The sequence below is a fragment of the Cydia strobilella genome, chromosome 16 (assembly GCF_947568885.1).
Source record: "Cydia strobilella chromosome 16, ilCydStro3.1, whole genome shotgun sequence".
Lineage (NCBI taxonomy): Eukaryota > Metazoa > Arthropoda > Insecta > Lepidoptera > Tortricidae > Cydia > Cydia strobilella.
The window spans coordinates 10,825,773-10,840,667 of record NC_086056.1 but is presented as its reverse complement, the minus strand read 5'-3'; the positions used below and the strand labels follow the sequence as shown (position 1 = coordinate 10,840,667).

Here is a 14,895-nt window from a genome sequence, read left to right as displayed (position 1 = left end):
GATACGGCCGAGTGAACTACGTGCTGGCCAAGCGTCTGGAGCTGCTAGAGGTGGTGGGTCGACTGCAACGCACCCTCGACGCCGGGGGAGACGCGGGGGCCACGTGCGAACTGGCCCATCACTTTCACGTGTACCACGTTCGGCCCCGGTGGCAGACCTTCACTGACGCCGTGCAGCGGGACAAGGTAGGCACCTAGAGATGGAGCTGCTGCATAATACGCTCGACGCCAGGTGAGACGCGGGCGCCACATGTGAGCTGGCTTAGGGCAGTACTCTGCTACGTATTGCATGCAGCATTTAGTCAGGTGCTGAGATAGTGACTAGAAATGCATCGGATATTCGGTTAGTATCCGGTATCTGGCAAATCTGGCACTTATTTTAATATCCGGCCAGATACCGGATAGTAACGTTGCTTGATTTCGGAGTAAACAAATTGGATTTAAGAAACAGTCAGGGTCATAATCGTACTCGTTTATTATTTAATAATTTTTTTAACATTCCACTCACTTTCACGCGCACTCATTTTGAACATAGAAATGAGTCCGCGCAAACGTTCACTACGAAACAGGTCAAAACCTGCACAATGCGCATCTGAAATACCGAAATGTAGGTATAGTTCCGTTGGCCGAATATTCGGTGGCCGGATACCGAATATTCGGCCGATGGTCAGGCGTCGTCAGCCTGACTCAGGCCGAACATCTGGTATCTGGTATCCGGCCAAACAACTATCCGTTGCATCTCTATAGTTGACCCCTTAGCATAGAAGTTTGTTTCCAAGTGGGGTCAACTATCTCTGTAGCTGAACGTACACTTTTGGAGCTTGCTGTATATCCAAACTCTAAAAGCGTTTCCTCTTGAAATACACATCCACCTACCTACATGCACTTATCTAATCCACACATATTTACATATTGATCACGTTACGGGTTTTTCCAATCCCAAAAAATATCTTGGACGCTTTCCAGAGGATTTATTTGTCGTAACTTTTTACGGAATTGGCACGCGGTAGGGGTTTTCCTAGATATTTTTATATTGTCATCACAATATAACGTGCTAATAATTAATTTGAATGAAGTATCGATTCATCGAAATTGATTTCGAGAGGGTGGCTCTTGAATCGTAATCAGAAAATCATCTTACCGCTTTGGGATATATTTGAGCTCTGTTGCAGATTGTCAGAAATTTAGGCCCAACCATTTTTATCCGAACGCGTTACAAATATTGTAATTATTTTGTGAGTCGCGCCGGAAACAGATTTCCGGCCTAGGCCAGCAGTTTTGACCCTCGCTGCATCTGCACACGTGCTCTGTCGGACGCCGACTCGAGCCGGTTATGTGTGCCCGCCTGGACATCTCCATCCACCAGCACCTCAAAGGTCTCCGTCGTCGTAAATTGAACTTTGAGGTTTTAAAGTACCTACAGATTTTTACGTCGCATTTTCCACGCACTTTTTTGAGAAAAGCAACACTACTATACATATCTCGGCGTGAAATAGAATTGCTAGCCTCGTATCCCTAATATCCCTATTGCATAGGGTAGGGTAAGAAACAGTGGGTCGGAAAAAAATAGCCGGGTACAGTGGCTCACTCAACCTAATTCCAACATGATAGAGGCAATATTGGGGCGACTGAGCCACTGTTCGAGCTGAGCCACTGTTTCCTACCTTACCCTACTATAGTACTTGGCTGGCAATCCCTAATTTTCCGGCCTCTGTACTCTCTGTAGTAATGTTTTATTAACATTCGAGCACTTTGTTTCAGACCAAGTCAGTGGAGACCATAAGCAAAGAGTTCCCTTTCCATGAGTTCTTCGATGATGCCCCAAAGCCTCTGTTCCCCGGGAATTCATATGATGAAGACCTGGAAATCGCTCTTAGCTGCTACAGGTAAGTGAATTAATATCAGATAATAGATACCATCGTCCACACCGTAAAACCAGGAAACTAGAAGGGAAGAAAAGATATGGCGTGCCGCGCGAAACTTACGACGAAAGATAGAGCCATCGTGCGGGGTTTTAACGTTTTACTACAGTAACTTTCAACTTATTCTATGTTACAATGAGATCACTGATTGATTTAACATTTTAAGACCTTAACGAACGTTATTAGCCATATCTATACTGGAGTGCAATTTTACAACCCTCAGTGACGTGCTGACGTGCTTGCATATGTTTCGTAACGAGCTGAATAAACAATGTCTGAGAAATTACGATTTTCGTAATACCTAGGTACAAAATACTTCGAGATAGACGTCATATACTATTATAGTAATTTGTAGGCAACATTTTTAATCAAAAACTTAGTCGATAAAAAAATCAATATAGTAATTGAACCTGCACACTCCGTTTCACGAGGATCAGCGTCATTAAGAGAAGAACATCCGCACAGACGAATGACATACCAACATTTTTGCCCGAAGCTAAATCAGAGTTCTTCGCTCTCGGTCGGTCAAACATATCTACAAAAGTTGTGTTTTAATGACAACGGGATGGTTTAGTATAAAATAGTGTAGGATAGAATTCAGTGCCGCTGCTTGTGCCTGGCATTTTACAAGTTTAGTAAAATTGCACCTATGTATGGCTCCGCGCTTTTCGTAAACGCTTCTTAATGCGTTTAGTCTATGGCCTGAGGGAATCACGTTATAGCGCCACTTATAGTAATAGAGCTGGGTATTATAATTAAAATCAAGCACTTAATTATTAGGAATGAGTATGTTTGATGCATAGACAAAGTATTGTCTTGTCGGATAATCACATGCTGACAGACCTATTATATTGTTAGTAAAGAACGATATCCATTAAACTAGCAAATTTATACGTCCTAGTTGCCATAGTAATAGATACAAAAAACTTAGGCATATTGTGTTCCTAGAGGCGAAAACTAAGACGCGTATACTCATGCAAATATATTATAAAATGGCGCTACACGACGCCAAATATGTTGTAGTACAACTAGTTACACGCTTGTCAAAAGCTTGACACCCTAACAGGAAAATAATCGAAGTTTAATTTAAAACTCGGGTACTAGCATAAATTATAATTATAGTTTTTTGTATAGATATTTAGTCCACAAGTTGACACAAATATTGCCATCAAAATAACACTTGATAATGATGATATTAATGATGTTATCATTACTTAACCCTACTTTACCAGTTGTTGTCACAAAGAAGTCTTGACAGTGCTCCATATCTCAGTCTCTTAAGGACTTCCACTTTTGACTAATAAAGCGCATGTCACGCCTGTGGAGTTGCAGACACCATTAGGCTAAGGTAACCGCTTACCGTCAGGGAGCTTAAGGCTTGTTTGCTACCAAGTTCTAACGACGTAAAAGTGAACCGTGCCCGTTATCTATCAAAATATTGTTCGCAGATACATCAACCACATCTTTGAAGAGCTGGAAGAGTTCCGAGCATTTGAGCTGCTTCGCTCAGGCTTGGACCGATCCAAGTACCTTCTAGTCAAGGAAGCCAAGATCATAGCCATGACATGTACTCATGCTGCGTTGAAGCGCTCAGAGCTCGTGCAGATGGGTAAGTCTTATTGTAAACAGTGGTATCTATTCAATTAAACATGCTATAATACGATGCAATTCCTTCGTGGTCGGTCAATCACGTATTTCCTGGAATCACAAGAGTTCGAAGCACCTGGTCGGGCTTAGATCGCTTCAAGTGCTTCAAGTATCTGCTCGAAATTAGAACCAAGAATAGCTGTGATCTCTTGCATTGCATCCACACTACGTAAAATCGTTTGAATTCATCACCATCTTTGTTTATATAGACGCTGAGATGCTGTCAAAAGACCGGCCATATTATGTTTTTTTTTTTCAAATTCGTTTGTTCTACACAAAATTCAAGAAAAGATTTCCATGCTTTTAATTTCACGTAATGTCGGATAGTTTGAGAATTTGTAACACAATTTGACAAGGCCCATTCACTTGACAAGGCCTAAGTTCGTAAAATGTCTAGTTTCCCCGGCTGATTTAAAAAATATTGTAATGCCATGTAAAGAATTTACGATATTACTTATTACTTATTAGCCCTTTCCTCTTCAAGATACAACGGATTAAATCTGTCAAAAAATACTAAAATCAATGCTTTGCCGCAGGTTTCAAATACGACAACATCCTAATGGAAGAGTCCGCCCAAATTCTCGAGATAGAAACATTCATCCCGCTCCTACTGCAAAACCCTCAAGACGGACGCTCGCGGCTCAAGCGCTGGATCATGATCGGCGACCACCACCAGCTGCCGCCCGTCGTCAAGAACATGGCCTTCCAGAAGTACTGCAACATGGAGCAGAGCCTGTTCACGCGCATGGTGCGGCTGGGCGTGCCCTATGTGGAGCTCGACGCGCAGGGCCGCGCGAGGCCTAGGTCACTCCTGTTCCTGTTACATAGTCTAGAACACGTTTTATTGATTCCCCATAAAAAGTTCAACCCCCTTTACCCCTTAACGCCCTTTTCCACCGCCCTTTTCGTTTTGATGATCATCAGAGAGTGAGTGAGTCAGTGACGAAATCGGGTTTTTTTAGATATGAATAAAATCTAAAGTATAAGAGCTATGCAATTTAAATTTTTTATGCTTTTTAGTCCACACATTGACATCACATCCCGAGAATTTTGTTTATCTGGTATAATCCAAACCCAAGTTATGAGGGTTCAAAAAAACGACGAAGCGCATCGAAAAAAGGTAGGTATAGTTGGTCAAACCAAATTGTCAGTAAAAAAAAAACAAAAAAAACTATACTCATCCTTTTCTTTTGGTTACTAGTACTAGTGTAAGGCAAAGATAGTGTGATTCTCTCTGTATATGTTTGAAATGAGACAGTCTTTTGACAAACTATAGTGCCCGTGCGCTACGCTTTGCTCGTCTTGGCGAGGGCAGTACCGTGCCCCCAGATGTTTAAAAATGGGACTCAAACATTGTATTATTATATTCTACAGCTACAACCGTCTGATAAACACAACACAGTCCTTACCTTTGTTAATAACGATACAGTAGGCTCATTGTATGACTGTTGTTACAACGCACTGCATTGTGGAAAGGGTCAGAAGTTATTACTAATGATGCTATTTCTGTTAATTTTTGTTTCGACATAGCCCGCTTACTTATTTAAATCTAACAATGAGTCAAAAAAATGCGGTCATATTTAAATACCTCACTGTTCTCACTTCATAATAAAGCATTTCTTGTCAATTTTAAACTAAAATGATGTCTTATACGAAAGAAAAAGGGACTAAGGCCTGCAGTACCCAGGGCTGGAATTGAACATGCTTCAGCAGTCGCGGCTGACGCCATAAACCTCTAAGCCACCCGGGTCACTGCGACATCGATCGCATTTTCTCGTATATCTTAAAAAAATCTAGGACAGGCGCATTTCGCCTTACGGCGATCTCTACGAACCGCAACTCTACAAGCAACCATATTTTACCATTTTTCCTATATGCAACGACAGGTTTTAAAAAAAACTCAAAATCGGGCATTTTATTTTAATTCTCATCAATGACGTTTTCCTGCGAATCATCCCAAATGACTCGCTTACAAAATCTTTATTTAGAATAAAATACAACCACAGTAAGTAATTTAACTTCATCCGGTTCGCTCTTTGATCTTTGATCAAGTTATTACTCATTAGCGTCGTGAAATAAACTCGTTAATTGAATTAACGCACGAATGATGTCTGCTAGAATGACCTAGTGTAAATAGACCGCGGGTCAGGAACAGATTTCCATGATCAATCGCCTCCCGGGCGAAAACTCGTATAGTGGTTAACGGCTATGTATGATGAACCCTCGTGAACGTCAGCTGCCGCTCCGTTGGTGGGTTGAGTAATGGCAGCAAATAGTCTATAAAAAAAATTGTCATCGCCTCCCCACTTGATACTTTGTCAGATGATAGTTTAAATGCTATTGTGAATAAACAAAATCGTCAGCCGATTGAATCGCTGTTGAAAAACCGTCAGCTGGTCTCATGAACATGTAAAAAAGAAAATTCTTTTCAGTCATCGGCCTCATCGCCTCCCGTTTGATACTTTGTCAGATGATAGTTTAGATGCTATTGTTAATAAAACAAATCGTCAGCCGGTTGTATCGCGGTGGAAAGACCGTGTTACGCGTTTCAGTGGCTGCCATTCCTCAACCCACCAACGGAGTGGCAGCTGACGTTCACGAGGGTTCATCATACATAGGCGTTAACCGCTATACGAATTTTCGCCCGGGAGGCGATGACTGACGAAATTTGCGCCTGGCTCGCGGTCTAAAATGTCTGAGCTGAATTATCTCAGTGTATATTACGAAAGATGATATAATCTTGCGTATTTAGTGAGTCATTGCGGACGTCATCACTTCTAGATGGTTTTTTTTTATTACCTCTTAATAAGAAAAATAACCTGGGCGCTTGTCAGTCTCACTAATTTCGTGACAGCTTACGTGTTGATCTTGTTATAAGAATGATTCCTTTCCATACAGCATTTGCAACCTTTACCGGTGGCGGTACCGCGCGCTGGGTGACTTGGGCCATGTGACCCGACTACCCGAGTACCGCGCAGCCAACGCCGGGCTCCGCTACGACTTCCAGCTGGTCAACGTGGAGGACTTCAATGGGGCTGGCGAGACCGAGCCCAGCCCCTACTTCTACCAGGTACTACGCTACAGTATCTATACATCCTGAGCCACGTCACGTGACTGTCCAAAATACCAGAACGTGGGTTGGCTACAATAGTTACACATACGTCCCGAAATATGACCGTGTGTGTCAGTAAAGTTTGAAATGTGAACGTCGTATTGCATGCAATTACGCTTTGCATGGCGACCCTGTCGCGATATTGCTCTGTTAACTGGAAATTGGCTTCTATAAGACTAGTTGCACCAACCACGATTGGTGGACTGATCAACGCCGCTCAGCAGTCAACTATGAAAATTCCAATACAATAACATTTTAAGAACGTGTCGTAGACAGACGGTTTGGTGCAACCGATCCTTTTTTTAATTTTATTTTTTTCGTCAGAAAATGCTTTTACGCATACCCGGGCTTGTAGAGGGAGCCCGGGTTATGCAGGACTCGACGGGTATGCAACCGACCCTAAGACAATTTAGACCCACTCAACGGTTGTACAAAATTATTTAAGCACTGCTGTTATTGACGTTGGTTTATACTTATTATTTTCACGTCTAAAATTAATTGCCTTGGTTGTAAATCGTCAGTGTAATTAGATACTATTACAAACAAAATGGAATTCTAAAACAATTAAAAAATACTTAGGCTATTACAACATTAATATATCCGTGCATCAAGGCCATTGATATGAAAATGTGATATTTCATCTGGGTAACATGTGGCCTCTCTTCCTGATAAGTCTCGACAAAAATCACATATGTTATACATATAAATTTATATATATACGAGTACGTTTAGGTACATGTAAAGATGTACTACGCCAAAGATGTTTTCAAAAGGACAAGAGATTATTTTTCTCAAATATGTTCTGAAAATAAATTTAAAAGTGGAAAAACTTACTGCCTTGGGTCAGACTGGAACTCACGGCCTCTGGATCGATACTCCAGCGCTCTGCCAACTGAGCATTAATAGCATCGTTCGCAGACGTTTCTGCTTGTTAAAAACTAATGTTCTGAAAAGTTTTCATTTTTTCGTAAATCAAATACAGAAAACGCCCAATTACCAAAATTGAAAAAGTTAAAACATAGAGTACAATAATGAATGAGTGTTCGTAGGATTATTGTACTCCTCACGTACTCCTAATAATGCCTTTCGTTCCGAGCATTAATGTAATTATCAATCTTATTTTCTTTCCGGGCACTAATGTAACTATCAATCTTATTTTCAGAATTTGGCTGAGGCAGAATACGTCGTAGCTGTGTTTATGTACATGCGGATCATCGGCTGGCCAGCAGAGAGGATATCCATCCTGACCACGTACAACGGACAGAAGCACCTTATACGAGACGTCATCGACAAGCGCTGCGCCGACAACCCCCTCATCGGTCGACCTCATAAGGTAACATTTGCCGATTGTCAGATTGTCTTGACACATTGCCTGATCAAAAATGGTTCAGTTTAAAACACACACAAGTTCTTAAGTTAACAAGTTCTAAAGTTAAGTTATCTGTCTCTACTCGCGACTTCGTCCTCGTAAAAAATAATCTGCCGCCCACGAGAGTACTAAGGAGAGAGACCTTAGTACCCTCGTTCTCTCATACTAAATTGTAAGTCTCTTTGTAACCATAATTGTTTGTTCATTTTTTTCATCTGCAGTCCAGTTATATGTATATTATGGTTGTGAACACAAGTAAACTTCTAAAATCCATTAGATTTTTTTGGAGAAATCAGTAGACCAGGAGTGAACTCTTCAAATATTGTAGTCACTTATAGCGATTTAAGGCTTCGTCAAACAAGCGCGTGCAATGCGGGAGCACGGACCATCGCGTGCTCATCACGCTTTCGATCCGCTCGCATGCATGCATTTCCTGTTCGCTGCTGCTGACTGTAGCTGCTGGTGTAGACTATATAAAATGATTGTATTTTGTTTAATTATGTCGATACCTTTTTTGTTAAAGATTATATAATTTGTTGTATCAGGTGACGACGGTCGACAAGTACCAGGGACAGCAGAACGACATCGCGCTGGTGTCGCTGGTGCGCACGAAGGCCGTGGGCCACGTGCGTGACCTTCGGCGTCTCATCGTGGCAGCGTCACGTGCCCGACTAGGACTGTACATCTTCGCGCGAGCCAACCTGTTCAGGAACTGCTTCGAGCTGCAGCCCACCTTTAACCAGGTGAGTAACGAGTGGCATAGTTCTCGAGGAGCACTGTTATACCCGTGTAAAGGCCGGGATCAACGGCAAGTGAAATGCACGAACCAAGCAGCGCTGGATCACGTAAGGTAGTGCAAGTTTCTCAGAAAAGCGTCGTATAAAATTACCAAATTCCCCGGCAAACACGGCAAACTGCATACACTTTCATGTCCAACGGTTCAGTTCCACGAAGGAGATAAATTAATTTTTATTTCGATGTTAAGTACCCACCATTTTTTTTTAATTCATTTATTTATTTAGGGACTTTTAATCTTAAGATTACGCCAGTCCCATCGTACCTTAAGCTAAATTACACTCATCTACGGCCTGACAGTATACTGACTAATATAATTATACACAAATAAATATATCTCCTTTGCCTCTTCTGAGATTGGTGCCGCCAAGATGCTTTGAAAAGCGCCTACATCTAACCTACATATTAAGATTTAGTGACTTCATCAACACTTGTCTTTTACCTTCGTTCCGTACACATTCCACCAGTACCTATATATGTTGAACATCCTCTACAATATTGCAAGCTTCGCAGTTCGGGGATGGCTCTTTTTTCATCATAAAAGCGAACTTCTTTAGAGGAATGTGTCCTGAACGAAGTCTTAATCCTATCTTAATTAATTTCCTACTTAACCTCATAAACCAAGGAATATGAGGAGGTTCACATTGCATAGTCCTGTACCATATACCTTTTTCTTTGCAACGCTCATCAAAGTGTTCTTTCCATATCCCACGTACTTTCATATTGTATTTATGTAACTTTTCTGTAAAGTGTGGTGTAATATAAACTTCTGCTCCAATTGTGCGGGCTTCTTTTGCTAACATGTCAACCTCCTCATTTCCTCTTGATCTCTTAATCTTATGGGACGTTGAAACAATTGACCTCAATCAATTCACATGATTAGTCTAAAATTTAAAATTTAAATTTCCATTTATTTTATTTTTGATAGAAAACGCCAATCGAAACAAACAACAAAATCATGTATGGAAATAGTCACGTGATTTCGTTGGATCTGTCATCCTGATTCATTTTTAGGGTTCCGTACCCAAAGGGTAAAAACGGGACCCTATTACTAAGACTCCGCTGTCCGCCTGTCTGTCTGTCTGTCTGTCACCAGGCTGTATCTCATGAACCGTGATAACTAGACAGTTGAAATTTTCACAGATGATGTATTTCTGTTGCCGCTATAACAACAAATACTAAAAAAAGAATAATATTAATATTTAAATGGGGCTCTCATACAACAAACGTGGTTTTTTGCTGTTTTTTTTTCGTAACGCACTTGGCCGTTTTTTTTTCTTTTCGTATGGCATTTGTCGATGTACGATTGTGATCTTAGTTAGGCCCACCACTGACTAACCTCGATTGTTATCACGCGTCACCGCCACCGGCTCTATTCGGCTACTGTCGGATGCCGCTGAACAACGTCACGCTCAGTCGACCCTGTTCGGCTTCAATTACGTGCAAAGTTAGCTTAGACGCACTCTAAGAGCTCTTGCCCACTGACGTCCAGTTTTTTACGGGATACGGTTTTCTGCAGGATTCCGTTTTAGTAGTATAGGTACGTGCTAATATAGTAACGTTCACACGATCATTCTGTTTGCGGGATACTGCACGCATACTACAGAAAACGGGATCCTGCAGTAAACCGTATCCCGTAAAAAACTGGACGTCAGTGGGAAAGCGGCGTACAGGTTGTAATGAGTCAGGTTCGATTATGAAGTCGTTTTTCGAAAGGGAAAGCAAAACATTGTGCCAGACGCACTGTCCAGGGCATTGGATACAGAGGATTTAGCCTTGTTAGAAATTAGGGCAGAGAATAAAGATGTTTGGTATACGTCGCAGGAGGAGAAGGTCCTCAGCGGACAACATTCAGAGGATTGGCAGCTTAGCCAGGATCGTCTGTGGAAATATTTAAAATTAAAACAGTTCCCCGATGAGAGGTACAGTTGGAAGTTGGTAGTTCCCGAAACACTCCGCGATCAGGTTTTGAAAGAGTGTCATGATGATCCATTAGCTGGACATTTTGGGGCCAAGAAAACGATTAATAGAGTGAGGCAGCAGTATTACTGGCCCTCACTTATTGGAGATGTGAAGAATTATGTCAGGAAATGTGAGGTCTGCGCCAGTCACAAATCTTCACAGTTGTCACCATGTGGCATGATGGGACGTCAAAGGGAGGTAACGGGTCCATTTCAAATTGTTTCCATGGACTTGATGGGTCCGTTTCCACGTTCTAAACAAGGAAACACAATGTTATTAGTGGTATCATGCTGGTTTAGCAAGTTTTCTTTGTTGTTTCCTTTACGCAATGGTAAAGCATCCAATATCGTAAGAATCTTGGAAGAACAGGTAATATTACTCTACGGTCCACCAGATGTCATTATATGTGATAATGGTAAACAATTTGTTTCGAACCAGTTTAAAGAAATGTCCGAAAACTACAATATAGACTTGTGGTATACACCCTATTACCACCCACAAGCAAATCCCACTGAAAGGGTTAACAAGGTTATTGGTACGGCTATAGCCTGTTATGTAAAGGATAATCATAAAGAATGGGATAGGTACATCCACCAGATAGGACATGCCATGAGAACTGCAGTTCACGAGGTTACAGGAAGAACGCCTTCGTACTTATTCTTTGGGCGGGAAACCTCGGTGCAGCGGGATAAATGTAGACATTTCCAAGAGAAGGCCCCGCTGCAATGCAATAGACAGGGTTATGAGGCATATGTCAAAGCAAGGGACGAGATTTACAGGGATGTTAGAGAACGACTCAGGAAAGCATATGAAGTTAATTCCACTCACTATAACAAACGGCGTCGTACCTGTGAATACACAGAAGGTGACATGGTGTGGTATCGCAAGAAACTTCTCTCCAACGCTGCAAAAGATATAATGGCAAAACTGTCGCCTAAATTTGATAAGGCCATAATAGCTCAGAGGTTATCAACGGACGTATACAGATTGGTAAGTTTGAGAGGCAAGGACCTGGGAAAATGGCACTCATCTGACCTGAAGCGTATGGCATGAATCCGGGTCGGATTCTCCCGAGGAGGGAGGATATTGTAATGGTTGGTTACTCAATCTTGGGATAGATGTCGTTATGGGTCTCAGAAATCGCTTACATTTGGCATTAATTTACGTCAGGTTGACATTTTAGAAAATGAGGGTGGCGAGAGAAAAGATCCGGTCCGGCAAGTGAATGTCACTGTGTCCGCGGATAGAATTATAACGAAATAACTCAGTTTTTGGTGCAATTTGGTAATAAACTGATTGAAATCGTATTCACTCATTGTTGAAATAAGTGCATAAACGTTAGCAAGACAGGACCTGGGAAAATGGCACTCATCTGACCTGAAGCGTATGGCATGAATCCGGGTCGGATTCTCCCGAGGAGGGAGGATATTGTAATGGTTGGTTACTCAATCTTGGGATAGATGTCGTTATGGGTCTCAGAAATCGCTTACATTTGGCATTAATTTACGTCAGGTTGACATTTTAGAAAATGAGGGTGGCGAGAGAAAAGATCCGGTCCGGCAAGTGAATGTCACTGTGTCCGCGGATAGAATTATAACGAAATAACTCAGTTTTTGGTGCAATTTGGTAATAAACTGATTGAAATCGTATTCACTCATTGTTGAAATAAGTGCATAAACGTTAGCAAGACAGGGGGTAAGTGTTTTTATATGAAATTGTTAGATATAGTATGTGAATGCAAATCGTTAAATTCAAGTGTACCTAACTTGTATTCACATACTGCTATTATGTTGTTCGCAGCCTTTGAGGAACGCCCCTTACGCATATGGTGATCGATTGTGTAGCAAAGCATAGTACGGGAGTCATATTTTAATTATCGAGAGGGCGGTCGCCATAGGCGCTCACGAACTCAAGATTCGCAACTGGCCACCGCGGACTCATGGTGTAGTGGCTCCGATATCCCGAGTTCAATCCTCACTGCGTGGACATTCTTTTTGTTTTTAGTTTTATTTAATTTATTTTATTTTTATTTGTTTTCTTTTCTCTTGTTGTATCAAGAATTTTGGCTATAAAAGGATAACAGTGTAAGTGACTTTTTCGGTTTTCTAAACTAAACTTTAACTAAACTAAATTTAGTATTTAGGCATTAAATGTTTTATGTTGTCTCTACTTACGCCCCCGTTAAATTCATTCACGCCAACTTATGGTTGTTAAAATAGGTATCCTAAATTCATTAAATAAGTATTTTGCATGTGTAAGCTCAAATTTCATTTATCTCTTCTACTCAAGAACCTGACTCATTACAAGGTGTTGCGACACGTCACACGGTCGACGCTAGCTAGGGTATACATAAACCTGTGTAATGTATGGTGATTGCAGCTGGTAGCGCGGCCACTGGAGCTGGTGCTAGTCCCGGGCGAGCGCTACCCGGCGCAGCGCGCGGCCGGCGCCGCCGTGCCGCAGGAGCTGTCGCTCGTCGCGCGCGACATGCCGCACGTGGCGCGCTTCGTGTACGACATGTACCTAGAGCGCGTGCGCGACCACCAGCGGCAGGAGGTACGTACTCATCTATTTAATGTACTTGCATTTTAAACGCAATCGGACCAATAACGATTAAGTTAAAAACGGCGGCCATTTTTTACTGTGTTACGAGCGCTATTCCCTTCTAATAGAGTAAATAGTATCACTGTGTACAAGAAAAGATAACAGAGAATCGAACTCGATAGCTTGCGTTAGCTAATATAAATATAAAATAAAACTATGAAAACGGATTATATCGCGTATATTGATCATATATTGATTGATTGTATACGGGTCACCCGTTGACCACGAACGCTGTAAAGGGTTCGAAACGTCGGGATGTATTATAAATTCAATATACGCGATATAATCCGTTTTCATAGTTTTATTTCATGAGTAACTATCGCGGTAACCGAAGACAATATTAATATTATTTTTTTCGACATTCAGCAGGCACAACAGACCTGGTCTGCGCCAGGCACAGCGCGTGCGGCCAAGTCGCGCGAGCCGCGACACTTCGTGCCCTCGCACCCCGGTGCGGACGACGACGACGACTTCCAGCCCACGCAGATCGTCAACGAGGTCGATGAACCCGAACCCAACTAGGCTGCATGAGCGGAGCTTAGGCACACGAAAGGCAATGTACCTATTGTGGGGCCGAAGTCAACGTACTTGCAGTCTTAAATCACTAAGCCGGCCGTCTCACTTGCACTCGCGGTCTCTAGCGATGCATGTTGCAGCTATTGAACTGTTATTACTACGTATTGAACCGGCACAGAGAGCCAGTATTTTGCACCATGAGTTTTTGTCGACCGATAAACTATTTAAGCGTAGCGTAAATCTCGCGACGTAAACGCGTGAATTTCACGGCGCTTACGACGTTTTACGACGCCCTGCTCCCTTTCGCCTACAGTTTGCGATTGCAACGATTTCATTGTTTGGTATATGGCTTCTCTACTTATATGAAGTAATAATAAGTCAACGGTTGCAGCATTCTCACTATATTTTTGTTGCCCCACCGGAGCCAGTCGCGCAATGTCGTGGCCAAGATTTAAGGCATAGACCATTCCGTTTCCTAAAGTAACTATGTACTTATGCGTTGCATTGTTACTAAAATGTTGCTGTGTTGTAAGTACTGAATGGAATAAAAATTCAGTGAATTTCATGTTTGTTTGAATCTGAGTGATGTATCTAACTGTACCTTAAGATTAAGTAAATAAACATTGTAATTTTTAAATAAGTTTTTATTTATAAAACATAAGGAGTTATCACAAATATTTAGCTGCTTCTTTGAAGATTCGAATGAAATCGACGAGAAATTTAAATTAGAAACGCGGAGAAGGAAGGAGGGCTCTTAATTTAAATGTATTACCAGCCGGTTTATCTGCAAAGCATTTTAAACGGTTCTGTAAATGCGGAGCCAAGTTTTTGTAACTGTTCAACTAAAATATGATATACACTATTATACTTATTTTTCCTCAATCGTAATTGCCATTATTATTATTTAGTGTTTGGGTAAGTACCGTAGTACTAATGGACGGTTGATGAGTGCAATTTACCACCACTACC

General features: G+C 41.7%; 1 protein-coding gene and 1 long non-coding RNA gene across 2 annotated transcripts in view; both read left to right on the top strand.

Annotated features, from left to right (window-relative positions):
* Positions 1–14,566, top strand: part of LOC134748291 (RNA helicase aquarius) — a 99,116-nt gene extending 84,550 nt beyond the window's left edge. The window contains exons 19-27 of the mRNA XM_063683030.1: positions 2–185; positions 1,761–1,885; positions 3,370–3,530; positions 4,105–4,372; positions 6,467–6,638; positions 7,843–8,013; positions 8,595–8,792; positions 13,186–13,362; positions 13,777–14,566. Coding sequence (XP_063539100.1) covers positions 2–185; positions 1,761–1,885; positions 3,370–3,530; positions 4,105–4,372; positions 6,467–6,638; positions 7,843–8,013; positions 8,595–8,792; positions 13,186–13,362; positions 13,777–13,932 — 1,612 coding nt within the window. The 3' untranslated portion in view covers positions 13,933–14,566. The remainder of the gene's footprint in view (position 1; positions 186–1,760; positions 1,886–3,369; positions 3,531–4,104; positions 4,373–6,466; positions 6,639–7,842; positions 8,014–8,594; positions 8,793–13,185; positions 13,363–13,776) is intronic.
* Positions 1–14,895, top strand: part of LOC134748334 (uncharacterized) — a 479,651-nt gene that overhangs the window by 233,783 nt on the left and 230,973 nt on the right. The gene's annotated exons all lie outside the window — the stretch shown is intronic.